The sequence below is a fragment of the Peromyscus leucopus genome, chromosome 4, assembly GCF_004664715.2.
Source record: "Peromyscus leucopus breed LL Stock chromosome 4, UCI_PerLeu_2.1, whole genome shotgun sequence".
NCBI lineage: Eukaryota > Metazoa > Chordata > Mammalia > Rodentia > Cricetidae > Peromyscus > Peromyscus leucopus.
In genome coordinates, this window is record NC_051066.1 from 27,437,263 (window position 1) to 27,464,839 (window position 27,577).

The 27,577-nt window shown below is 45.9% G+C and overlaps 1 protein-coding gene across 1 annotated transcript in view; it reads left to right on the top strand.

The window, feature by feature from the left end:
• The window catches only part of Kif5c (kinesin family member 5C), a 158,915-nt gene extending 134,274 nt beyond the window's left edge, over window positions 1-24,641 (top strand). Inside the window, exons 23-26 of the mRNA XM_028879329.1 lie at window positions 750-854; window positions 7,452-7,668; window positions 8,729-8,839; window positions 20,981-24,641. Of these exons, the coding sequence (XP_028735162.1) occupies window positions 750-854; window positions 7,452-7,668; window positions 8,729-8,832 (426 nt within the window). The 3' untranslated portion in view covers window positions 8,833-8,839; window positions 20,981-24,641. The remainder of the gene's footprint in view (window positions 1-749; window positions 855-7,451; window positions 7,669-8,728; window positions 8,840-20,980) is intronic.
• Window positions 24,642-27,577: the final 2,936 nt, after the last annotated feature.

Consider the following 27,577-nt stretch of genomic DNA (forward strand, 5'->3'; position numbering starts at 1 on the left):
TGGGCTGAATTGATGGTGGAAACCATTACCCTTCTGGAGAAGGATGGTTCCTTCCATTGTATCACCAGACAGACATGTTTGGCTAGTTTTGAACTTAGGTTGTGTTTGCACATGTGTTTTAACTTATCTGTGCTACCTTGCTTGTCAAGAGTATGGTGTTGTTGCCAATTTCAAGATCTGATAAATCCAAAGGATTTTCCCAGCACCCGTGCTGTAACAGGGCTGAGACTGACTGACTCACGGGGGAACTGCAGAGCTTTGGGTGTCTAAGAGACAAGCAGAAGCCATTAGGATTTCCCAGTGGCAACAATGACTCTGGATGACAGGCTTGGTGATCTCTCATCTAGTCCTGATGGCTAAGCTAAACTCGAGTCTTATTTTCACACTGGTTCTTCTCAATAAGTTGTGGTGCGTTCTTTTTGAAAAGAAGAGAAATCGCTTTACCTGCAGGGGAGAGGTACATTTCGTTAACGAGAAATGTGTGCAGTGTACAAAAGCAGATCTGAAGGTATTCTTATTCCAGCATTCTCAAGAGTTACTCCTCCTCACAACACTTTAGTGCAAGCCAAGGAAATTTATCGGGAAGTCCGTGGAGTGGAACCTTTTACAACTTCTCTTTGTTTTCACTTTCAGACTGTCTTTTGGTGGGATGGGGGATTTTTCCTTTTCAAGAGCTTTAATGTATATCGAGCAGTGGGCAGGTGGGCGGGGAAGCGGGTCATGCCACTAACTGTCACGTGTGGGTGCAGAGTGTGGAGCTGGACAGCGACGATGGAGGAGGTAGTGCCGCCCAGAAGCAGAAGATCTCTTTCCTGGAGAATAACTTGGAGCAGCTTACCAAGGTGCACAAGCAGGTGGGTGAGCTCACTGTACCCCGCCCCCCCAACCTCTGCTCTCCCTGGGCACAGCCTCGGCTGGTTGGCTGCAGCACGGAATAATTCTGATACTGGATGTCTGTGTATGGTCAGAGAACCTGTGTGCTGTGAGGAGCTGGAGTCTTTGAAAGTCCCTGACTCTTGGCTAGGAATGGTGGCATGCACCTGTATGCCTGGCTACCAAGGAGGTGGGAGGATCACTTGATTATTTTATTTTATTTTTTTAAGATTTATTTATTATGTATACAGTGTTCTACCCGCTTTTATGCCAGCATGCCAGAAGCAGGCACCAGATCTCACAATAGATGGCTGTGAGCCACCATGTGAGTGCTGGGAATTGAACTCTGGACCTCTGGAAGAACAGCCAGTGCTCTTAACCTTTGAGCCAACTCTCCAGCCCTCCACTTAAGGTTTTAATACCAGCCTGGGCACCATAGTAAGATTCTGTCTCAAGGTGACAGCAAGATGGTAGGTCTAGGAGGAGTTAGGGTGAGGAGAGAGGGGTGGATGTGATGCAAACACATTGTAAAAATTCTAAAAGAAGTAATAAACCACACAGAAAAAATGTGCCTGCCTTTAGCCTTCAGTAGCTTCCTTTATATATGAAAAACTGCCTTGGGCTAACAAGACGGCTCATTTCATGTTATGTACTTCCGTGCCTGATGATCTGAGTCGAGTCTTCAGAACCCATACTATAGAGGGAGAAAAATAACTTCTGCAAGGTGTTCTCTGACCTCTGCATGTGTGCCATAGAACACAAGTGCCTGCACACGTACAAGACGAGACCACACACACACACACACACACACACACACACACACACACACACACAACCTACGAATGAGTCTTTCTTTGATGGGAGCTGTTATATGGAATCTATTTATAGAGAGTGAAAGGGGAACTCTTTAGGGCTTGGAGTGAGTAAAGTGTTGAGCCCTGGGCTTCCATCCTGCTTTCGTTCCACCCTTGGATACTGACTGGCCTTGTGCTCTCCCGTGATGCCACTGAGGTACCTCTGTAGAACAGATGACTCCATTTAGTGTATGTGCTGATCAGGCTGGTTCAGGTCTCTTATTTTATTGCCAAGGAGACATTACTTTGTCCCACAGATGGCATGGCAGTTTGAATGAGGATGGCCCCTATAAGCTCATGTATTTGAATGCCTAGTCACCTGTGAGGGGCACTATTTGAAAGATTAGAAGGATTGGAGGTATGGCCTTGTTGGAGGAAGTGTGTCACCGGAGGTGGGCTTTGAGGTTTCAAAAGACCATGCCAGGCCCAGGCTTTCTTTCTGCTGCCTGTAGATCAGGATGTAGAACACTCAGATACTTCTCCAGCACCATATCTGCCTGCATGTTGCCATGCTCCCATCGATGATTATAATGGACTAACATCTGAAGCTGTAAGCAAGCCCCAGTTAAACGTTTTCTTTTATAAGCATTGCAGTGGTCATGGTGTCTCTTCATGCAATAAAACAGTGGCTCAGATGGGTGGGAATCCAGAGACTGGACCCAGCAATCTCTGAGCTCTGTTGTTCTCATCCCTCCTTGGCCATCTTGGATGTCCCGTGGGATCATTGCCCTGACATCTGCTCAGAGTGACCGAGGGGGATAAGCATGTCCAGTATACCAGTGACTTAGACAGACCATTGGCCTCCCTTCCATTCTGTAAATGTCAGCGTGTCTGTGACTCTACCCTTCTTTAGGGTTTGCCACGGGGTACAAACGGTCTGACTCTCTGGGCCAGGTGACCGAGGGCATGCCACTTCTCTTTGACCTGTTAGGTTTGTTTCCATAGGGCTGGTGATGACATTTTCCCCAGAGAGATGATGGCAGATCCACGTAGTGAAATCATTCAAGCAAATTGATAATGAGAAATGCAGAAGCAAAGACTGCCAGGCATCTTGAAATCTGCCTCTGCGACTCATTATTTTATTCATGAATTCGAGGAATATTTATTAAAAGCCAAGTCTGCCAGGCATGGAGGTGCTGCTGGCATAAGCAAAATAGGTCAGAACAGCGGCAGCTTGCTCTGATACCTTCTTCTGATTTTCTGATCCTTTCTCTGATCCGTCTGGAGTCCAGCAATTGTAACTGGAGATTAAAGTGCGGGTCCCATGCAAGGAGGTCTGCAGGGCTGCCGCCACTCCACTGTGATGGCTGTTCTCATCTTGGGGTGGTAGGTCCTGCGAACTTGCCTGCTACTTGGGGATAATGTCAGTCCCTTGCCATAAAGGTATTTATGGATTGGCCCTGCTGTTCCTGGAACCTAAGGTAATTCAAGAGAGAAGAGTAAGGGCAATGGCTTCTCTCTGTGTCTTCAGCCTGGAAAGGGGATGAGACAGGTTAGGTTAGGTTAGGTTGTGGGGGGGTGGGATGGGGGGCGGGGCATCCAGCAGGATGCTGATCCAATGGAAAGAAATAAAATCATGCCAGACTCTCGTCCTGCCTTTTTAGTACCTCGTGGACCTCTAGCACTTTCTTTTCTCCTTCTTGTGACTAAATACCTGATGAGAAGCAACTTTAGGGAAAACAGATTTGTTCTGTATCGCAGTTGGAAAGTACAGTCCATCATGGCAAGAGATGCATGGAAGCAGGATTAGTTAATAGTTGAGGTAGTGCTAGAGCTTTTAGGGTACAAATCTGGATATTTGCAGTCCTAACAAGCTAAGCTCAGCCAGTGTCATCAATAATACCAATTAAAATGATGAGTCGTGGTGAAAGGCAGACATATTTAACCAGTGTGGTCACACTGGGAACAGGAATAAGCAAGGTGGTCCAGTGACCTCCACCCCCACCTCAAATTCATATGTGGAACACTTATATGAGGTTTAGGTTTAAATAAAGGGCACGAGAGATGTATAACTAAGCTGCCCTAGTCAAGGTATGTTCCCGCCCAACATTGACACACTATTGTCTCTGCCTCAGCTTCTGATATATCTTACAAATGGTTAAAACTGTATGAAATCTCTTCCTGATAAACAAGATCCTCCTCTAGCTGGCACCAGGACTTCAGCCGTTCTTTCCCTAGCATGAAATTTCTGGGAAAATTCCAATTCCTTGGGGACCATTGTCTTAATTATCTGGTAACCAAAGGAAGGGACACAAGTGTCTCTCTTTAGAAGGTCTTCCTCCTACAGTGGAGGGAATTTTCTCACAACTAGGCAGATCAAGAGACGGAGCGTCGAATGCTGGAATTCATCAGGGACACCCCCCCCCCCCCGCCTCTCTCTTTTTTAATTTTTTTCCTCAGTCCAGCATCCTATAGAAAATGATACCCACCATTCAGGGTGGATTCCCCCCCTTAGTTAAACCTTTCTGAAAATTCTCGAAGCTATGCCTAAAGCTATGATCACAAAGACAGTCAAGTTGACAAGCACCATTGGTTTACTGACTGTCAACTGAACACCCCAAAAGGTCAATTTTATTTTACTTTTTAATTTATTTTTATATTTTATGTGTATGGGTGTTTTGCTTGCATGTAGGTCTGTGCAACCATATACATGCCTGGTGTCCAAGGAGGCCAGAAGAGGTTGCCAGATCCCCTGAAACTGGAGGTACAGTTAGTAGTGAGCCACTTTGTGGGTGCTGGGAATTAAACTGGTCTTCTGCAAAAACAAGTGTTCTTAACCCTGAGCAATCTCTCCAGCTCCTTTATCACGTTTAAACTAAAACATTACGCTTGGCCCTTGAAGATTCATAGCCATCAGCTTTAATCCCATCGTTACCTTTAATCTCAGTACTCAGGAGGCAGAGGCAGGTGGATCTCTGTGAGTTTGAGGCCTGCTTGATCTACAAAGAGAGTTTCAGGACAGCCAGGGCTGTTACACAGAGCAACGCTGTCTCATAAATAAATAAATAAATAAATAAATAAATAAATAAATAAATAAATAAATAAATTCATAGCTATTTTTTAAATCTATTTTTATTTTATGTGCATTGGTGTTTTGCCTGTATGTATTTTTGTGTGAGGGTGTCATATTTTGGAGTTATAGACAGTTGCGAGCTGCCATGTGAGTGCTGGGACTTGAACCCAGGTCCTCTGAAAGAGTAGTCAATGATCTTAACCACTGAGCCATCTCTCTAGCCCTGATTCATAGCCATCTTATGATGCAAAATGCATTTAGCCCATCTCCAGGAGTCCCTAAGTCTTGCCAACACCAACATTTTTTTGAAAGCCCAAGTTCAGAGTCTGCCCTGAGACTAAAGGTAACATTTTAACTGTGAGCACCTGCAGTGGGGAGACCAAAACAAAACATTTCCAAAAGGAAGAAACACCAGAAAAGCATAGAAAGATGGGACCAAACCAAGTTACAAACGCAGCAGGGTAAACACCAAACCCTGCAGCTCCACATCCAGCATCTCGGTTTGTGATAGCATCATCTGTGCTCTATAGCCCCACGCCTCAGGCTCTGTTGCCATGGCTGCCGGTGGCCTCTCTCTTGGGCTGGCTCTCCTCAGTACCTGTACATCTATAGATTTACGGTATCCTGGTGTCTTCGGCTTCAGAGCTTCATTCACAGCCTACTTCTCAGCTCCATGCAGGCAATCTTTCTTCAGTGCACGTTGCCTGGCCGTGGTGGCTTTTTGGAATACTGCTGCAAGCTTCTGGGACACCTCCCCTCACTTTTGGATGTTACATGCTTTCAGAATCAGTATGGTGTGCATGGTGCAAAGTTCTGCGATTCACTCCAAATGTCGCCTTGACCTGTGGGACCACAGCTGCAGAGATCTTTGTGTGTCTTCCAGGCTGAGCCTGAAAACACACTTCCCTGGGTGGCCTTATGTGAGCAGTCTGCCCAGAAGCTGTCTTAGTTCAAGTACTGTCTTTTCAAAGGAAAGATTCTCAGCCATGTTTGTATTGTTAGACTCCGGAGCTCAGGGGTGGGTGAGGATCTTGTCGTATAGGCAACTTTACTACTGTCCCAATTGCAGTGTTTGAAGTTTCTCCTTAATGGCTTTGATCTCTTTAACAATTATAGTCATCCTGCCCACATCAACCTTAAACACACCCAGACTCCTTTCCTTGTCAAATTTCATGTTCTTTATATATCTTTCTGCTCCTTTTCACCACAAATCTAAGAACAGTAAGCAATAACCATGCCACAGCCTGATTATTAGACTATCTTATTATTTCCACCTTGAATTAATTAATCCATTGCTTTTGAATTTAGCTCTGCTCAGATTTTCAGGGCAGGGATAGAATACAGTTAGATCCCCCCCCCCCGCCCCTTTTTGCCAGAATATAACATGACTGGTTTTTAGGTTGGTTCACAACAGAGTCCATATTACTCCTGTCACTTCACGAGCCCGGCCTTCACTGTCCAGACTCCCACCAGAACAGTCCACTGAGCTCTGCCCATGGCCCCTGCAGTTCCACCACAGGGCTCTTCCACACACCCCTGTAAACTGCCCCAAGGCCTGAGAACAGCAGGCTTCCTCCAGTGGTGCCTTCCCACTCTGCCTCCACGTCTCTGGATTTGTTGTTGTTTTCATTTCTGTGGCCAAATACCTGCAAAGGCGCAGGTCCAGGGAGGATGGCTTTATTCTGTGGCTTGAGGGTGCAGTCTCTTAGGACAGGGGCAGTGCGGTGGGAGAACTGGCTTGTGGCTGTGCTGGCAGGGTTTGCTCACATTTGGGTATGTCAGGAAGCAGAAAAGATGAATACTGGCGCTCATCATTTCTCTTTTCCCCCTTTTTTTTACCCCGGGAGTCCAGCGCTCATCAGGCTTTCTCCTTTTCCCTCCTTCTTTACCCCGGGACGCCAGCCTAAGGGATGGCTCTACCCACACTCATGACAGGTCTTCCCTCAGTGAAACCTCGCTGAAAACATCCTCAGAGAACATATCTCCCCTTGTATGTGATTCTACATTGGGTCATTTTGACAGTGGTGATTAACTGCCACAAAGCTCTAGTGAAGAGTCGGTACATTTTAGTGGGTACTGTTTCTAAGTGACTGTCTCACTGTGACCCTTTCATTTTGTATATGCAACTCCCCAAACTTGGAGTGGCTCAGCTACTTACACCAAGTCAGATGGCAGGAAATGATAGTGCTAGCATTGGAGCCTCCCATCCACCTAGGGTCAGCCCGGTACTACTTAATTATGGGTCCTAGCCGGAAAGGAACAAATAGTACCCCACCGCTGTCTCCTGTGAGCCTCTGGATATATTGCAGAGCTGGGTTTCAACCCAGTACCAATACAGACCACACAGTGGTCTACAAGAAGGTCTGCAGAGAACTCTGGAATGTGCCCATTCGCTGACTTTGAATTATTTCTCAGCTCATGCATACATCTTAGAGTAATAAATTCCTCATGGTCCCTTCCCTCCCCAGTACACACTCAAAGAAAAAATAAGTCCTGTCCCAGAATAAATATGTCCCGTGGCTGGATATGGCTTCTATTCTTTTCCATCCCCTATATTACTGCTCCTAGTGAATCAGCGTTACATGGGCCATCCAAGACAAACCTAGTAAGGTTGAGCTGTTGAGCAAGGTTGTCTCTCTTCTTGCATGTCTTCCTCCTGCCAGGAAGTAGCCCAGCCTTGCTCAAAACTGGCTTCTTTCTCTTTCCTGCAGCTGGTCCGGGACAATGCAGATTTGCGCTGTGAGCTCCCCAAGCTGGAGAAGAGGCTGCGTGCTACTGCCGAGCGCGTCAAGGCCTTAGAAAGCGCACTGAAAGAGGCCAAGGAGAATGCCATGAGGGACCGCAAGCGCTACCAGCAGGAGGTGGATCGCATCAAGGAGGCTGTGCGAGCCAAGAACATGGCCAGGAGGGCACATTCGGCCCAGATCGGTATGTGTGTTCCCAAGGTTGGGAGCTACAGCCACCCTTCTTTAGAACGTCACTCATCTGAAAGGATATGGTAGAGCCTGTGGGAGTTGGAATTCCTGGCACCCTGGGTGTTCATTCTGGGAAAGCAGGACATTTGGGCACCACTGTCCTCCTGAATAGCCCTGTGTGTAGTGTATTCTTCAGAACTGACTGCGCGCTAAACCTCACCAGGCAGCTGTGCTGTAGCTTTTGACTGTAAACCGAGGCACACTCTTGGAACTAGTGTAGTATAGGAATGTTTCTCAGCAGGATCATGAAGGAGACCATCTGTCTGCCTCGGGGAAAGCTTCTTGCAAGCAGTGGTTTGGAAATAACTGGAAAGAGCCAGGCTGGCAGCACTGAGCTGGGGTGTTGTTGCAAGCTGAACGGTGGCCTGGAGTTCGAGCCCCCAGGGCTATGGAGTTGGGCGTTTGGCTTGAATAGGAACGGTGCTTATTTGTATGCTGCTCCTCCATTGTAGATGCCAGGCCAAAGCCAAGAGAATGAAGGGACTTAGAGGTGTTCTCTAGAGTTGTTTTTAAATGAAACATCTCTAATACCATGTAACATTATTTCCCATCAGATATTGTTTTATAGCTCTATTGTGAGCGAGCACCTTTGTGTTTCCATTCTTAAAATCCTATAGATTAGTGATATATTGAATTTATTGGATTTCTTGCCCTTTGGGAGTCTACTGAAAATTGTGGCCCCTTTTCCTAGAAAACTCATCACAGGTGGAATTCTTGTGAAATCTCTAGGGAGCTATGGATCTACTGCAGATAAAACCCAAAGTCCTGTGCTTCTAATTTCCATTTATTTATTTTATTTTGCACACTTAAAACTAAGATGATGGATAAATCAGTGCTTCCTCCCTGCCCCCTGGATTATGTGAGTGCCCTGAATTTGCTAACTGCACTTCTCAAAGACCAGACCTCCCGTTGGCAGAAAGGTCTGGGGGTATAGATAAGCAATGCAGTACTGATAAGTATTGTGACTGGTTGTTGCTGATGACGTCATTCTCTCTCCTTTCTCTGGGATATAGCCAAGCCCATCCGCCCAGGACATTACCCGGCATCATCTCCAACAGCTGTCCATGCCGTCCGAGGAGGAGGTGGCTCTTCAAACCCTACTCACTACCAGAAGTAAACACAGAGTGAGTCCCTGCAGTCTGGAGTGTTTTCTCTTTGCAGCAGTCCGGCTTTATTTGGAGGCAGAGCCCTCCGGCTTCTTCAGAACCCCACCCCAGTCTTCAGCCACATTCTCTAATAGAAATAAGTTCAGCTCTGTTCCAGGAGAGGCCTGGGTCCAGACAAGAGAGAATTGGGCCTACCTTCATCAACATAGAGAGCCATAGGGTCCTCTAGCCAAGGGTCCCTGGGGTTGGTGCAGCCCTGAGCCAGACCTGGCCTAATCATCTCTCAGGATGAGTGCCTCGTCTGAGCTTTCTTTGGTCTGTGAGGCTTCCCTCGGCAGCTGTATCTACAAAGCCAGATAGACGTAGGGGGTGGCTTTTAGTCTCAGGAACAGAATAGAAAGAGTCAGTAACTGTCATGTTTTTGTACTTATTGTGAGCCTTGACAAATGGAGTTTTGAAGAATGTATGATTTATATTCAAGTGGGCCTAGACCCACTTTTCTTAGAGATGGTGATCTGTGAGCTCTGGTTCCTGCAACCCACCTGCTCCACATTGCTCTGACAGCCACAAAGGAAAAGTAATGTATTTTTGAAAAGAGGAAAAGGGAAGAACCAAGCCAATATATCCGTCCTAACTGAATAGGGTGGGCTGGCAGGTAGACAACAGAGGGCCAGAAAACTTGGTGCAGAAAAGCTCAGACTTCCAGTGTGTAGATGGGATGGATGATCATGAGTGTTGCTCCTGACCTCTCAGCCCTCACTAGGGAGGCTAGCTGAGAAGGTGGGTGAGCATCTGTCAAGTGATGTCCTAATGATGAAGAGCAACCGAGGAGAACCCCGATTTATCCAGTCCTTTCTGAATCAGAGTATAAGTGAATGGGTGGGAGTATAAGTGAATAACGGGGCACAATGTCAGCATCACTAAGGCCCAGCTGTAAGCCTCAAGAAGGGTGCTTCTGAAGCTTTTTAAAATTTATTTTATTTATTTTTTATTTTTGGTTTTTCGAGACAGGGGTTCTCTGTGTAGTTTTGGAGCCTGTCCTGAATCTCGCTCTGTAGACCAGGCTGGCCTCGCACTCACAGAGATCCGCCTGCCTCTGCCTCCCACTCCTGAGTGCTGGCGTTAAAGGCGTGCACCACTACCGCCTGGCAGCTTCTGAAGCTTTACACAAACAACAAGGAATAGTTGAGGGCCTGGTCAGGTGAGCAGGAACCAGAGGCAGGCCTAGGTAGTCTGCACCGGGACCACACACACAGCAGTATCACCATATCTTAAATGAGCTTGCCAGTGAGCCACCCATTCATGTCCAAACTGTGCTTCCTCTCCAAAATAAAATTGAATTGGCTATTACTGAGTTGGTTTTGATTGCATATTGTCAGTGGTGAGGACAAAATCTGAAAGGTAGGCATTTTGGGCAGTTTAGCACAGAAAAGCCTTAAATTTTGGTGAGGCCTGGAGGTGGAGATGGCGGGGGTAGGGTGGGGTGTGGTGGCCATGGGTGTACTTAGTGTGTTTGGGACAGTATAACACAACAGTAAGAAAGGTGCCAGCTTAGGTGGGTGGAGCAGGCAGCACCGTGGACCACAGGCCAGGATGCTGGTGGGATGGAACCTACCTGGGCCTCTTTGTTTTTAACCAAGGCCAGCCAGTGGTTTTAGTACCCACCAAAATGTAATACCTGCTTCCCTGTAGTAACCCCGGCTCACATACAATAGCAGTTTGTTTCTCATGGGAAGAAAGCATAAGGGCCAGGAAAGGTCCACAGAGACCACAGAAATCCAGACTGTAACTCAGGCTCACAGTCCTTTGTGGGTGCCTCCTTTCCTCAAGGTCACCTCATGGACCCCAGAATGACTTTTGCTAGACTGTGAGCCTCGTGCCTTCTTTCCAAGAGAACAGGGCAAGACAAGGCAGCACTCCTGGCCGCAGCAGCCTCCTTTAAGTGGTCTCCCTCAGAGGACCCATGAAAACTGAGGTCTGCATCCACATGACTGGATCAGAAGTACATGGCCACATTGGAGGCTAGAAAAGGCAGCTCTTTAGCTGGGCACATTAGTACCCCAAAGGGGAGTTAGGCTTTATATTACTGTGACCATGATCTCAGCATTTGAGATACAGAAACAGGAAGATCAGAAGTTCAAGGTCATCCTCACATCCTCAATTATATATTGAGCTCTATTCTAGTCTGACAAGCAGAAAGCCCATCTCAATAAAAAATTCAGAACTGGTGAAAGTTTCAAAGTCTTCAGAAAAACAACCATAGCAGTCAATTTCTTTTTTCACTCAGTGAGTCCCAAGTGGTTTATGATGGCTTGAGCTGAAATTGAAGCCCCTTTATAACATATGTTACCCATCCTGTTCCCATAGTTGGGTGCTTCCTGTGTGTACCTAGTAAGTTTCAGGGACTTCCTGAGATGTGTGAATTGTTTATATCCTAAACATTAAGGAGCTTCCTTCTAGGATGGAATGTTTCAATTCAGAGGAAATTGCTATACAGCATTCCACACCTTCCTCTGACTCTTAACATTCTTTCTTTACTCTCTTCTGTGATGTTCCCTGAACCTCAGAGGGGGTGATCTAGATGTCCATCTAAGGCCAAGCATTAAGCTACTATATCACATCAACAGTTGTTCTCAAGAGCTTCCCTAGAGGTTATGAGTTTGTGTGGTATGCCATCATTTGCTGAAGCAGGTTTCCCTTGATGACCAATTTCTGAGAGCCACAGTGACCCACATGCATGTGCACAAATATTAGAAGGCACATTACATCTATTTAAAATAACCATGGCAGCTGCTTTTCCACTGGGGCCTGTGAGCACCCCCAGCTTCCAGTACCAGAGATCAATTCCCTCTTATAGAGTGGGCTTTAAATCTAATAGGAAAGCAGTCAGTCACACCCCAAACCATCTATGCTGCGATTGTACCTGTAGTTACACCTTGCTTGGCATTTTGATAGTGTAGCATGCAGGGTCCAGTAGGACTCTTGGCGACAGTTGAACCCTAGCCGCCTGCACGGCACCTCTCAGCAGTCTAAAGGCCAGCCAGCAGGGAGGAAACTTCCGGTTCAGACCCAGCCTGACTTCTCTATGTTTGGTTATCAATGCATGAATCATCTTTGCCAGTGAGGTCTCACCATTTGGTTCTGGCACGGAACCAACAACAGCAGTGCCAATGGCCTTTTGCTTTTTTGCGGGGCGGGGTTGTGGGTAGGAGTTGGAGGATAGACCTTCTCTCTAGTCAACAGCTCCCAGAGAGTTAGGCCACTGCTGGCTCTGAGACTTTTTTCACTGAGATTCTGTGAGAATCTTTTGGCTTCTAGGAGCATTCTCTCCTGCTTATGCAGGGTGCCTTCCTTTAAGCTCAACATCTGCCTTAGCTGCTCCTCCACACACTTTCATAGATCTGTGAGATACTCAAGGGTTGACATCACACAACAAAACCTTTTTACAGAGTGTGTGCAGGACCTCTGAAGGACCATTGTCATCCATTTCACGTAAATGCCAGTTGGTCTTGAGCAGCTAAAAACATACTAGAAGTCTTAACAGGACATGGTACTGTATGAAAAGATCTCATCACATTTATGAATTCTTTCTTCAAAAGTACAATGTTAGAAGCTGGGCATGGTGGCACATTCCTTTAATCCCAGGACTCAGGAGACAGAGGCAGGTAGATCTCTGTGAGTTCAAGGCCAGCCTGGTCTGCAAAGCGAGTTTTAGGACAGTCAGGACTGTTACACATAGAAACCCTGTCTTGAAAAATGAATGAATGAGTCAATCAATCAAATAAAAGAAAAGAAAAAAGGTGCCATGGTGTGTATAGTGGAATGGATGGGAGACACTACTCCCTATAGCCCTCTATAATCTACAGACATTTCCCTTGAGTCATCCAGCCTCCCCATACTGCTGTTGCCACGGGGCTGCTGAGTGTCTTTACCTGTGCTGTTGTTGTCGGTGAGGCCGACCTGGAGCCTTAGGACAAAGGGCTGACTCTCCAGCTGCTGCTGGCACTGGCTCCGGGCCTCAGACAGGTTGCAGCGTGGCACTATGGTCCTTGTCTTTTCGTCAGCCTGGACCAGCTGCTCTACCTCAGCTCCACTTTATATTGTGGACTCTGCTCACCCCAGGTCAAGTTTAGTCTATACTCCCTTTGTAAACCAGGCTGGCCTTGAACTCACAGACTTACATCTGTATTATTTGATCATGTCTATCTTCTGGGAACTACTGCTCAGGCTTTAAAGCCGTTTAGAAGCTTGCTAACCCCACATGCGGCTAGCACAAATCTTGCTTCACTCGCTATCCCCCGCGATCCCTAGTCTGTTTGGCCTTCTTTTCATCATCTCTTGATTGCTGTTGTGTTTTATGAACCCAATCTACACGTTGACTGTGTTGTTCAGATCCACCAGAGTTTCCCTTACATCATGGAGGTCACATCTCACCATGGTGCTCAGCAAAGCTACCAAGGCCACAATTGAGTCTGTCTTTAAACTTTGACCCAGTGAGCTAGGCATCAAACACTGCCCCTCCCAAGCCTATTGTCTCAGTGACACCTCACCTCTTTTATCTTCCAGCCCCTCATATTCGTGAGAACTGCACCCAGTGATAACCTAAATCCAGTGGTTCCTATGAGCCGGTCCATCAGACACTGTTCCATCAGACATGGTTCCTCGTGCTGACCATTCAGGTTCCCTGCCTTTGTCTCAAATGGGAGCGGTGGTTACACTTCTCAGTCCTTCATTACCACAGCACTCAGACTGATCCCATCTGTACCCATGTTCTACAGCCTCACAGGCCAGGCCATGACAGCCCCTTGTACGATCAGAAGCCTTTCCCAGTTCAAGGAGCTGAGCGACAGCTGCTTCCTGGTTATCCTGGTCTTGCATGGGCTGTTTTAAGGCCCACATCTACTGAGTCATGGATTTCCCTTTCTCTGTATTCGTGGTCAGACCTGAGGGCTTTAGTTTTTTGTTCGTTTGTTTGTTTTTTTGAGACAGGGTTTCTCCATGTAGCCCTGGCTGTCCTGAAGCTCACTCTGTAGACCAGGCTGGCCTCGAGCTCAGAGATCTGCCTGCCTCTGCTTCCTGAGAGCTGGGATTAAAGGAGTGCGCCACAACCGCCTGGCTCTTTGTATTTTTTTAAGTCACTTTTACTTTGTTCTCTTCTTCCTCATTAGCTGATGTCCCCCACAGGCTCCAGCTTTTTGGATCCCAGAAAGGGCTATTTTACATAGACTGTTGAGTTCTCATATCCATAAGAAGAGTCAAGGCAATACCTCTATGTCACCCTTCCTTTTTCCCACTTTCCTTCCAAAAGTGGGCTGATAATGGAGGCAAGCAGTTACCACATGTTCTTTTCCCATTGTAAGTACCCCTTAAACCAGCCAGCTCTGCCTGAGAAGACAGCCAAGCCTCAGTTACATGTCTTTTCACCCATGCCAGGGGCCAGGCTGCTGACACTGCAACCAGTTCATCATCTCATCTCATGTGTTACTTTCAGAGACTGTAACACATTATTTAATCCATCAGCTCTCTGGAGGCCTCCCCTAGTCATGAGGTAGACTCCACTCCTCAAGGATTCATGCTCCCCCATACCAAGCAAAGGAAGATGGCCACTCTGGACTTCCCCACAAAGATGGGGAATCCACTAACAGGCAGCGTGGCCTTGGTTTTATGTCCTGTCACTAGTCTCATGAAAACTGCAACCACCACTTAATAGCAAAAAGGCACACTATCCCATACCATATAGGGAAAGGTAGCCCTATTAGGATTTCCTTTCACAGAGATCAGCCTCAGTTACATGTCTTAACAACCATGGCAGGGGCCATGCAACCACCCCTCCCCAGTCCTTCTCTGGTTTGTATCCATCCCTGGTTAGGCACCATTGATGTATGTGGCATTATTCGTGGATATGCAACGCAAATACATGTCTTTTCATCCCAGATAAGGAACCAGTAACAAACCAAAGTAGTGATTACACCAAAGTCCAACTTGGTGAATCAATGAGATTAGTTAGGGTGACTTACAGGAACAAGGACAACTCAAAGACAGCTGTATCACTGAAAGTCTACTCCACCTGGAACCCTGGTGTTCTCTGTATGCCTTGCAGGTAGCTCAGCAGGTGGGAGACTCTCCTCTGTAGTCCTTACTGCTTGCTGGACTAACCTTGCTGGGGGAGTGGGGATGCTTATATGCCTGATCAGTTTCAGAGACTTCCTGAGACTTGTGGGTTGCTTACTTCCATAGTCTTAAGGATAGAACTTTTCGGTTTGGGGGAAATTATTTCACAGTAGGTTAGCGGGAGTCTGAAGCTCAGCAGAGGCCAGAGTCAGAGCAAAGACTCCCAGATTGTGTTTAGGATCTGATATCTTAGAGGGGGTCCACAGAGTGGAGAGTAGAGAGGGAAGTGGAGGGTGGGGACAGGTAGACCAGCCTAAAAACTGACAAATAAGAGGTCATAGAAAGGAGGTGACACCAGGGGAAGGTCTGAGTAGAGGGATGCAAGGTCACAGGGAAACGGACACTAGGGGATTGGTGAAAGCCGTATAGTGGTGATCGTAGGTAGCTTTAGGAGAGTTTTGTGAAACTGGATGGCTGCTGGTGGTGGTGGTGATGGTGATGGTGGGTGGCGGTGGGTGGTGGGAGGAGGTGGTGGTGGTGGTGGGCAGTAGATGGTGGTAGTGGGCAGTGGATGGTAGTAGTGGTGATGGTGGTGGTGGAGGTGGTGGGGCAGTAGGTAGTGGTGGGTGGTGGTGGTGGTGCTGGTGCTGGTGGTGCTGGTGGTGGTGGTGATGAGGAATGAGTCAGAACTATGGGGCTATATTTGATGGAAGGCAGAGGTAAGGAGAATGGGTGCCTTTCTCTTAAAAAGCAGATGATATTAGAGCTGATTATCAACTGGGGGTATCCATACAGCCAAGGTGTCAGGGCTGGAAGTGCAGGTGCCGTAAGAAGGCAGGTGGGGTGGGCAGAGAGGTCGCACTGCCCAGCATTAGACCTCCTTCCTCAACCAAGTGAAAAACGTAGTTTATCAGCAGGGCGGTGGAGGGGAGGAGGGCTGAGAATAGAGGAGGTGTGAAATGGTCCTTTCAGGCAGTGTGGAGTGCTTGTGTGAGGCTCCACACTGAACGCAGACACCCAGTTAAATATTTATCCAGCTCTGGTTTTGAGGGCCCTGGAGACAGCTCCTTCTCTTGGCAATTCTTTGGCATTCCAGTGGGGACTTGTTCAAAAGTGTCCACCAGATGGCGCTAGGAGGGCATTGCTGAATCGTCACTTAGTAGACTTGGAAAGCACATTTGTCACGGGCCGCCCCGTGCCGTGCCCCCCCCCCCCCCCCCGGGTGCGCGCGCGTGTGTGTGTGTGTGTGTGTGTGTGTGTGTGTGTGTGTGTGTGTGTGTGTGTGTGTGCGTAGATGTATATGGAGATATTTATGTATCTTCATATATATAGAGAGAAGGGAAGATATTTATTTCTCTCTTTACCTTATATCTAGACCAGTAGTTCTCAACTTTTCTATTGCTGTGACCCATTAATACAGTTCCTCATGTTATGGTGACCTCCGACCTTAAAATTATTTTCATTGCTACTTCATAACTGTACATTTGCTACTTTTATGAACCATAATGTAAATATCTGTGTTTCCAATGAAAGGGTTGTTTTAATGCCAAGGGGTCACCACCCACATGTTGAGAGCCATTGATCTAGATGGTTACATTTTTCTCAAATATGAATGACAAAAAAATATTTTTAAGGAATACAATTCTTACACATCCCCCCCCCATGTTGATTGAACTTATTTTATTATAATACTTAAATGTTTATAATCCAAAATCCATTTCCCATTTTTTTACTCTTTAACCACAAATCACAAATCCAAACCACTTAGCCTTAGCATAATTTAATAAAAGATGAGTTGAGTTTTCATTGAAAATGAACAGCACAGTACAGTGTGACCTCCGTGTGCCGCTGTTACAGTCATGTGGCCCTGTTGCATGTGCCATGACCAGACTCAGGTATCACACCCTTTTGTTAAAACCACAGCCCTCCCCTTCTTGTGCTGGAATGCATCGCATCATCTTGTACTAAGCGGCTAGCTTGGAGACAGTTAAAGTCAGAGAACACTTGAGTAGGAAGCTGTAGGTGTGTGAGGATATTTTGGTAAGCATTGGTAAAATGTTTGATGCCATTTTGGAAACCACAGTGGTAGATGCAAAGACTCATTTAGCACTTGGGAAACATATTTAATGAAGCAAATCAGTGGTTTTCCACTCTGATTTCATGTTTTGAGACACAAGAAAAGCACTTAGGCAGCCGCCTCCACAGCCTGTCAGGATCCCCTGGTTAGCATGGCCCGGAGAAGCCCACTGTGACCCTCTGATTTTGTGTGTGATAGCCACCTTTACGTGGCTTATTACCTTCAGTGTTTTTTTTAAGCAATTTATTTTTAGATACTATTTGTTTATATAATGGTATTTTTTTTTGTCTTTTAAGCCTACGTACATTTTTACATGTATTATAAACTATTTTATCTGAATCAGTCTTATTGGCTGTAGCCTTTTAAGCCTGAAACGGCACTGTGGCTGCTGGCTCCACCCCCTTCAGCTTTTCAACATGGCGGTGGTATGTTTTTTCCAGCTCTGGGAGTCATCAAGTCTCAGAAATAGTAGGTCTACACTTTTATCAAAGCAGCGTGTAGCCCAGAAACCTCCTTTTTTTTTTTTTTTTTTTTTAAATACTAGTAAAGACTAAATCTACCAAACAGCGTAATGTGCCACTGGCAGACGTCTCATTTCCGCCATACTGACGGTCAAACACACGCCAGGAACCCACCAGTGTTCAAACCCGCATTTTGTGGCGTCTAGCTGCCTGTATGAGACAAGAAGCAGGAACCTAGTTTTGGCTCTGTTTAGAATTGGTTATTAAACATTCTCAGGTTTAAGGTGGAAACTCGAGCCGTTGGGCGCCATTTGTTGTTGGAGGGCTTCTCTCCAGGTTCCCCAAGCCCCGCAGTCCCACAATCCACTTATAAAATAATCACTCAGACGCTTATATCACTTATAAACTGTATGGCCGTGGCAGGCTTCTTGCTAACTGTTCTTATATCTTAAATTAACCCATTTTTATAAATCGATACCTTGCCACGTGGCTGGTGGCTTACCGGCGTCTTTACATGCTGCTTGTCCTGGCGGTGGCTGCAGTGTCTCTCCCCCTTCTTCCTGTTTCCCCAATTCTCCTCTCTCCTTGTCCAGCCTATACTTCCTGCCTGGTCACTGGCCATCAGTGTTTTATTTATATAGAATGATATCCACAGCAGATCTGATAAGGCAATATGGAAGGAATTAAAAAAAGAAACCCAGAGAAGGACTTAGCAAAAATCTGACCTTCCCAGTACTGACTAATCTCACAGCAGTTGTGAGGCTGGGATCTAGAGAAAAGAAGAGAGTCTGCATGGGCCAGGACAGAGGTGCCTGCAGTGGGTGGTGCTGGGGACTTGGAAACTACCAGCTGGAGTGCAGGGGGAGACTTGTTGGCACCAGGAAGAGCTTGCTTCAATAGTCTGGGTTATGCATTTCTTCCATCATAAATGCGGAACGATTTTTTCCCCCTCTGCTGCAGATTGCACCAGGGTGATAAGCAAGGTGTAACTGGTAATTCTTATAAATGGGGATTGAGCTATAAAAAAGCAAAGGGAAAGATAAAACTATGTACTGTTTGGATTAAGCTTAAATCTACTGCAAGCAATTTCAAAAGCCAACGTCGGGGGTTGGAATCTAAATACTTCTTGCAAAAGCATTATGTATATAATTAGCTCCTTCAGCCTTCTCCACCCCTTCTAAAGCAAGGTGATTCTATTTCCTTCTAAATCTGGCCACACGTTCCCACTCTGAACTGTTGGCCTCAGCTGGCCAGAGCCTCAGGTCAGTACACTGCCTGGTCTCTTGGTCTGATCCCTTGCAACAGTTAGGTTGGAGAGAAGACCGACAGAAGCAGGTATCAGGTTGAAAACAGGCAGATAGGGTTTTCTTGTAGAGCGAAATAATTTACCTTCAACATGTACTAACCTTTTCTGTGGTGCATTTAGCAAAGGAAATGGACATTCGGGTAGTGGGAGGGTGGATGGAGATACTCTAGCTGACCCAAAACGATCAGAAAATTTGAGCGAAGGGGAACACCTCGCTGTAGTGAAGAAAGGACCCTGTTTACTTCTGCGTTTTCACTCAGCCTCCTGTCACATTCCACCTTTCTCACTGCCCTTGAGGTGACTACACTAAGCAGGCTGGGCCTCCTTTGTGTCCCACCCCCACCCCATTTTTTTCAAGCTGTTAGCCCAAACGTGCTGGATCTTGTACTTAAGGAGAGTGGGGGAGGGGGTTGTTGAATGCCGTCTTTCTCATGGAAATCTCATCACTTCATGGTCTGCTGGAGTTTTGAGGTGTGCCTTGGCGTTTGTGTGCTGAATACTTCCTGTGCCAACATGGGTTCCCTGCCGACACTGTGTCCTTCCATAAGCTCACAGGGTAAGGCATGCGCCCAGCCTCCGCACACACAGGAGGACCAATCCCTTCTGCCCAGGGCGATGAGCCGTTTGGAGGAATGAACCCTTAGGTGAAGTAGGATCTCAGGGCTGGTGTTGAGAAAGCCTTCCTGTTGGTTTTCAGCTCAAAGTGGATTGTGAATGACAGCCTCATCTGCACTCAACAGGAAGCATGGATTCTCTCAAGAAAGGCCGAATGTGAAATATGCCCTTCCCACCAACTGCTTGTTCTTTCGGTAGCTTCTAGAAATTACAAGATTATCATCAAAGGTTGTTTAAGTTCCTTGTAATCCGGCAGGGTTGTAAGCATGGAAAATGACACCGAATGAGATTCCTGCATATTTACTATGTGGGGCCAGGAGGAATGGGCGTTCTTAAAAAAGGATGAAGTGTCCTCTCTCCTGGCCAGTTTCTCTTCTGTTCCATGTTCCTCTTCCTCTTCCTTTTTTTTTTTTTTTGTCTTCATATACAATTTATGTTGTGTTTATTTACACAAAATATGTGATACTGCTTACAGTATTATAAATGAGGAGGTTGAAGAGAAGCAAATGTAGATAGCAAAAGTATCCCGGCAGGACCGTGAGGCACTGCGGGGGGCATCAGTTTGGATGAAGGCTAGAGGTAAACAGGAAGTACAGTGTGTCGGGTTAGGGCGGCTTGTTTAAACTCAGGAGAGCAGATGAGTCCTTCTTTGTGTCTTTCATATTTCCTGTTGTGCCACTTCCTTTGGTTTCATAAGGATGAGGCTGTACCGGTCCATCATGTCCCCCACCTCTTCCACCCTAGGGTACCAGGAGCTCTGCAGAAAATTCACAGGCCAGAATACAGGTCCCCATGATGCTGGCAGGAATTGATTCTTTTGGTATGTTCTATGTTGAGCTTACTAGAGTTAAAGGCAGACCGCTCAGGGCTGGCTTTCGGTAAAGATTGGTTCAAGACTCCCATCCTGGGGACCTGGGCAAGATCAGATGGACAGACCTCTTGTGAGAGGCAGAGTGAACTGGAAGGGGTGTTGTGCTGAAACTTTCATGACTCCATTGCAGTGAAACATACTTCTAGATCAGTCCCCTCTTTGTGGACTGTCTGGGTCAGGACCAAGCCTGGCCTGCCTGGTGATGTGAGTGATGATGTCTGGTCATCCCTTAGGGCCGGAAGTGCTTTGTGCTAGTCTGATTGTACACAGATTCAGAATGCACTGACTCTTGGAGGAGAATATAGAGACATCGTTGGGACAAAATACTTAAATCCAGCTGTATCATCCATTATGTTAGCCAAGTCCCAACTGAGAAACATTGATAGTGAAAAATAGACGCCAGACTGCAAACACTCTCAGGGTGGGGTGGACTATGTAGAAATCTCTCAGTGGCAGTATCCTAGTGAAAAATAGCTCCGCGTGTACATATTGAAGTAATATTTTAATATTAGACTACATAAATGTATTATGAAGATGAAATTTTCCCTTCATTTTTAACTCACTAATGCAGACACTGGAAGAAATAAAATAAGTGCCTCACACCATGTTTGTATCGCACAGCTCTGCTCTAACCATCTAGACTGAAACAAAAGGGCTGAGGAACGAGTCTCTGCTGACCCCTAACTCCTGTGTTCTCTCTTTCATTCTTTCCCGACAGATATGACTCCACGTAGCATGAAAAGGACTACATTAGTCACCGGTTCCTTTACTTCCCTCTCCTATACCGTTTCCATTTCTTTTTACACTTGCTTGCCCAGCCGTCTGTAGTCCACCAGATTCAGGTGTTTGAGCTGTGTAGACTTTGTGTGTACAGATCCATGCTTGGATCCTTCTCCTAAGAACCGGAAGGAGGTGGTCACAAAACACCCACTTCCGGCTGAGAACCATTCCCACTCGCGGCCTCCGGGGTTGCGTGGTCTCTGGAGGCCCCTGCAGTGCGCTGACCCATTGGAACGGAATGCGCTGCTGTGCCAGCTGTGAGCGGACAACCAAGTGCTGTGGAATCAGCGACCATGCTCTGCCTCGACTGTCCGGTTTCCTGTAAAATAAACACATTACTTTATATTTTTAGGGAACAAAAAAGTGCTGCTATAGGGTTCAAAATTTTCATTCTGAACACTTTTCCAAAAGCAACCCCAGAGAGCATTTTCAATATCCGGGTCATATCTTTGGATCTGTAAAATATACCTTTTAGTACGGCACCTGTTCAAATGCAGAGCAGACTTCTTCAAGGCAGAAAAACAGTTTGACAGTAGCAGTGTAGAATTCGCTCGTTCAGACACATCCATGAAAAGGCGAAGAGTCATACAATTCACCTCCGAGCTGCTTGCTGGTGAACCTGCAGTGACTAGTCTCTGCCAGCCCGGGGGTTTGAACATCATTTCTCTAGAAGTGTTGGAAATGCTGCAGAATTGGTTGAGTGGAGATGGGGATGCCCCCCCCCTCGCACTGCTTCCTCTCGATCCCCTGGAACCTGCATTGGGATGGCCTCTTTCTCTAGCAAATCATCATGCACTTGAGGAGATGTTCCTAAAGAAATCCAGCATCATTCCAGTTGTTGGAAAAGAATTCCCTCTGGGGAAAGTCATAGATGAGATCTGTGCCTCTCTGTGGATTCATGTTCATTGTGCCCCATCATTGCAGAACTGCTCATTTGAATTTCTTTGGCACCAAATAGGCTTTTTCTTCTTCTAGGCACAGTTAGGGGATAGAAAAATCAGTATAACTGGATTTTTTTTAAACATTTGGTTATTATTTTATTCAGTTCCATGAATCTAAGAGTGATTCTCTTACTTCCAGCAGGGCTTACTGAAAGAGTCAATTGCCAAGTAGGAGAGTTTCGAGGGAAACCGAGAGGTTTAAGTACGTCAATACTGTGTGCTGCTATTTGTTTTCCTTAATGTGAGGGTTAGTAACATCCCTGCCCATCTCAGAGAACTCACTCAGCCTGGCATCTCATGTGCCCAAGAAGTGTGAGCTCGCACCGTCTCCTCCAGCTGGCACCTCTGGGGTAAAGTCTATGCCGGTGGGGGGCAGGGGAGGGGGGAGCTTTGGGCTTTCTCATGGCTTCGAGGGTAGGGATAGAAAAAGTTAATGTAGTTAACGTGTGTGCTCATGCACATGCATGTGTAAACTGCCGAGGGTCATGTACATTGCCTTCCAGACTCTTTTTGTATAGACGGTCCCTAACAAGGCAATGTTGCTTTGACTTAACTTATTCGTTAGATGTTTCCCTTTGGCCACATGTTTGTTTGTTTTTAACTAGGCATGAAAAGAAGACAACTTCGATTGAAGTATTTATTTCACCAAGATGATTTTGTGTTTGTCTAAGTGTGTTCACTTGGTTGCCCCTGTCTGCTCAACACAACTGCTTGGCTGCTGTCTGGAGTCTGGTGGATCCTTTTGCAGGACAAGTTTGCAAACCTTATCAGGTACTAATGGATGTCAGATTAGAAGCTTGCTGTCTATGCTTGTCTCTGGCTTTGGAAGCCGAAAGTGTGGCCTGCAAGAGGACCACCAGTCAAACACTATAGGACCTGCTATTGTCTTTTAGACAATTGTGTTACTTTGTGTTTGGAAATTGGGCACAGGTCAGTAATACCCGATTCTTGGCTTTCATTAGTATCCATTTTAAAATGGATTATTTTAGATTCTTTCTAAAGCGATTTCCCCCTAGGTTCCCGTTTTCTACTTCTAAGAATTGCGGGGCACTTTCAAGTTTCAAAAGGCAGCATCCATTTGTAGTTCACATTTCTTGATCTCTACAAGGGCCTAACCAAATTCACTGTACTTTTATTCACAGAGAAAGTTGGCTTTGATGTCTTTTAGAGATAATTCTGCTAGTTGCTGATCAGCCAGTCAGTTCATCTAGCGCCAGCCTTTATAAGACCTCCAATCTAATTTTCTCACACTGTGACTAAAAGCTAGGCATTTCATTGGAACAGATTATGTAGTTTATTCAAGCGGGTCCCTTAATCTCACGTAGACTATTAATTCTTTTATCAGGACAGTATGCTCTCAGGCCACTTTTTAAAAAGACCATGTTTATAAAATTGTCATTGTTGAAAGATTATTGCATCCTGTACTCTAAATGAAAAAAACCCACCCCACTTCTGAGCAGCCAGGTGGACGGTTACATTTTTAGTCATAGGCTGCATGTTGCTGGTGTGTATGTTAGTGTGTCTTCTTAATTACTCTTTCATGCCTGTTTCTTGAACGTTTACTCTGAGGTGCTGTCCAGGAACAGCTAGTGGTTTATATAGTAACCCCCCCCCCCTTGCAGGACCGTGGGGTGCTGAGAGTGAATGCAGTTATGGTTGGCACTTACAACAACTGCCTTTTGGTGAGTTCTCAGAGAATCCTGTATGGCCATACCTTCTCTTAAAATGCCGAGCAGTATTTGAACGGCAGGTAGTCTTAACAGTAAGAAGGGTCAAGACTTTTAAAGGATATAGAATCGTAGGGTGAAGAAAATCAGAATTTGTAGAAATGTTGGAATAAATGAAGGCATATAAATGTTTGTCTAGAATGTAGATCCACTTGCTCCTTGAAGCCTCAGTACATGTAGAGAAGTGACTTTTCAGTCACAGGACACTACCAAGGCTTCACCAGAGCCCGAAGGGTGGGGTTTTTTTTTTGGCTTCATTTTCCTCGAAGAACAGCTAAAGGAACATAAGGCTTCAACAGTTCCATTATTAAAGGGCAGGCGTCATCGGGACTCCAGGTAAAAGACATTGGGGAAGCTTGTCATTAGTGGAAGTTTGTCACTGGACAGGTTTCGCTTTGGTGTCACATCCTGACCATCTTGAGCAAGCTAAAGAACCGTCACTGTTGAAAACTGCTTCATAACATATTTTTGAGTTTTTAAACAAATATTGAGTAAGGACCAGATAACTGCCAAAGGAGGCACCATCCTATGAAGTCTGCTAGGTTCCTGGAGATTGTGTATCAATTTTGAACACTTCCCGTGTGTGCAGCTTCAAGGGGAATAGGGCTTTCCGTAGAATTCTATCTGTCTAGTTTGTAAAGTGTCATGTGTGCCGCAGATTTGTGTTATGTTCTGTACAGTAGATTTCATTAAGAAAAATTGTGCACAAACTTGTTTCTGTGGTTTGATGGGGAGAGGGACGGTGTGTATTAAACAGCTATCCTGTGAGATAGAAACGTCCCCAAAGATCTGGAAGTAACCCTCCCTGGCTCTTGGAAAACTCTGGTTATCTCCTAGGTTCTAAATGAAGATGTACGGATACTCTGGCAGACTGCATGTGTATAATTTGAAAATACTCCAAACTGGACAATAAAACTGAGTTAAACTTTGACTGATCCAGTGTCCTTATTGGAGCCTCAGTAGGGCACCTGGCTTGAAGTCAGGAAGTGTGTGTTGGCATGAACCATCTTTGGAAAGAAGTTCATTTCAAGGCAACAGCCACTCAACATAGCACTACCCAAGTCAGCTTCGCTCTCTCTCTTTCTTCTTTTCTTCTTCTCCTCCTTCTCCTCCTCTTTCTTTTTGGCTTGGTATCTGCCTAAATTTGCTTTCACAGTAAAACTAAAATAATAATAATTTCTACCTTTATCTCTGAAAAAATAGCTATGGATTTTAAGTGTCTTTTCTTATCAGAGTGACAAAATTAATGTTGGAGGGATTTGTTTTGGTTCATGGTCTCAGAGTGTCTCCACCATAGTAGGGAAAAGCATGCTGAGAGGCTTAGCCATGGCAATGGGAGCACTGCCAACATCATGGTTACCAGGAAGTAGAAATAGGAGGCTGGAACTCCAGGCAAGTATAACCCTAAGTGCTCCTAGTGACCTGCTTCAGTCAGTGGGGCTCCACAGCCTTCAAAATGGTACTACAAGCTGGAGACCGAGTGCTCAAAATGTGAGCCTATAGGGGAGAGTTACAATTCAAATGGTGACATCAGCTGTGTAAAGGCAAAGTCAAACTAAAGCTCAGTAGGCCAGCAGGTGAATGTCTAAGTTTCTCCCTGCCTGAGAAAGATGCCTGTTCCCCTGGCAGGCATGGGCACTGGTGTCCTTCATCTGAGGAACCAGAGTCCTGTTTATGCTGAATGCCTCCTGGTGTCCTTTGAGAATAATTGAGCCACGTGCATTCCCGTTTTTCTTAGTTTCAAGGTACAAATCTGAAATCTCACAAGAAGACACTAGAGTGTGAGGCCTTTGTGTAGCTGGAGAGTTTTCTCTCTGGGTCCCGCCAAGTCCCGGCAGTCCCTTAGCCCACTTATAAAATAAACATACAGACGCCTGCATTATTTAAACTGCTTGGCCATTAGCTCAGGCCTATCATTGTCTAGCTCTTACTCTTATATTGAGCCCATTTCTATTAGTCTATACTTTGCCACGTGGCCTGTGGCTTACTGGTATTTTACATCTTCCTTGTCCTGGTGGCGGCTGCAGTATCCCTCCCTCAGCCTTCCACTTCCCAGAATTCTTCTCTCTCCTTGTCCTGCCTATACTTCCTGTCTGGCTACTGACCAATCAGTATTTTATTTATACAGAGCAATATCCACAGCACCTTTGGAGAATAACCAATGACAGAATGCAGGATTATTTGCTTAATAAGTTTTTTTTTCTTTAAAGCAAGAAATCTTCCCTGCCTCCAGTCACTGGGGTCATATGACAACCCATAGAACTGCATGTGTAAAGCATCTTTATTCTTGAGGTTTTGTTGCTGTTACTAACGTGCATGGGAGCCAGACAATAAACCTCTTCACTTTAATCAATTGAAAATGGAAAACATGGAAATGGAGTGACAGTTCAGTGTTTAAGAACACTAGCTCTTCTAGCTGACCCAGGTTCAATTCCCAGCACCCACATGGTGGCTCACAACCCCAACCCCTTGTAACTCCAGTCCCAAGGGATCTGATGCCCTCTTCTGGCCATTGAGGGCACTGCATACATTTGGTGGACAGGCAGACATGCAGGAAAAACAGCCGTTCAAAATAAAATGATTTAGAAGGGTTTTAAATGGAAAAGATGAATGCTAAAGGAATGGTTAATAAAGGTAATGGTGGGCACTACAAATGGTATGCTTTTATGACTGATGTTTATCCATCTGTCTAGAAATTATTCTCCACATAACACAGAAGAGGCAATATCCAGCTAGGACATTGTTGAAGATGACTTATGTGGTTAACTCCACCCCTGTTTAACATGGGAAGCAGTCCTCTGAAAGAAGCAGATCACAAAGCACATTTTAGTGCCAGCAAGGTGACCCCCACAGGCCAGGAATGTGGCTGTGCTCTGCAGTGGGGCTCCCATGGCAGTTCCCGGGAGGAGCTCTCTCTCCAGGTCTCCTGTCCCAGGCTCTGAGCTGTACTTAAGGTTTTCCCAGACCCTCTGAACTGAAGCATCCTCAGGACAAAGTGAACAGAAGCATATCTGTCAAAGCAGTCACTGGTGACGTGAGTGTGGCAGGTAGGATCCTGACATTTGTGACAGCCGTGTCCTGTAATGGGTCTAAGGTACACAATACACTGAACAGAAGTATAGCTCTGACACCTGAGATGACAATGTGGGGTCCCGACAAGAGGTCTCTTGAGCTATGAGATTGACGCACTCTCCTCAGCAAATCTGCAAAGAAAACCACCACTTTCTGTGTGGTTAGTTGAGCCCAGAATCGTGTTTTAAAAGCATAGGTTTACTGTTGGAGGTTTCTCCTTACTGTCCCTTCAGTGGCAAAGGCTGGAAGTCTGCGTTTGGTCTACTTCCCTTGCGAAAGGTGTGCTTTGGTTTGCTTTTTGAGTCCCAGATAACATAGCATTTTCCAGACCCTCACCATATCCTTGATGGACTGAAAAAGATTCTCACACTACAGCTCTTAAGAAGATTTATGCAGAGTCAAAATGTTATTCCTACAGAATGTGTAAATTAGGGAAATCTACAAACTTGTTTTGGATGACATGAGACGGCATCAGGAACTTAAAGTACCCAGAAAGTCACAGTAAGCAGTCAATTAATTCGCAAGAGCATTCTGGCTGTGTGCCAGACACTATTTTAAGTGCTCTACATGTATTAATCCATCTAATCCGTCTAATAACCCCACGAGGTAGGCACTGCTAGATTCTGTTCACGGGTGAGGAAAGGTACAAAGAGGTGAGGTAGCTTGTCCAGGTTCTCACTTCCGGCAAGAGAAGGAGCCAGGACTTAAAATCTAGTTCCAAGGCTTGTATGCTCAACAGCTAGTAAAACTGCCCCTCAGAAGAATGATTGTGGATGTGTGTGTTTCACAGATAGG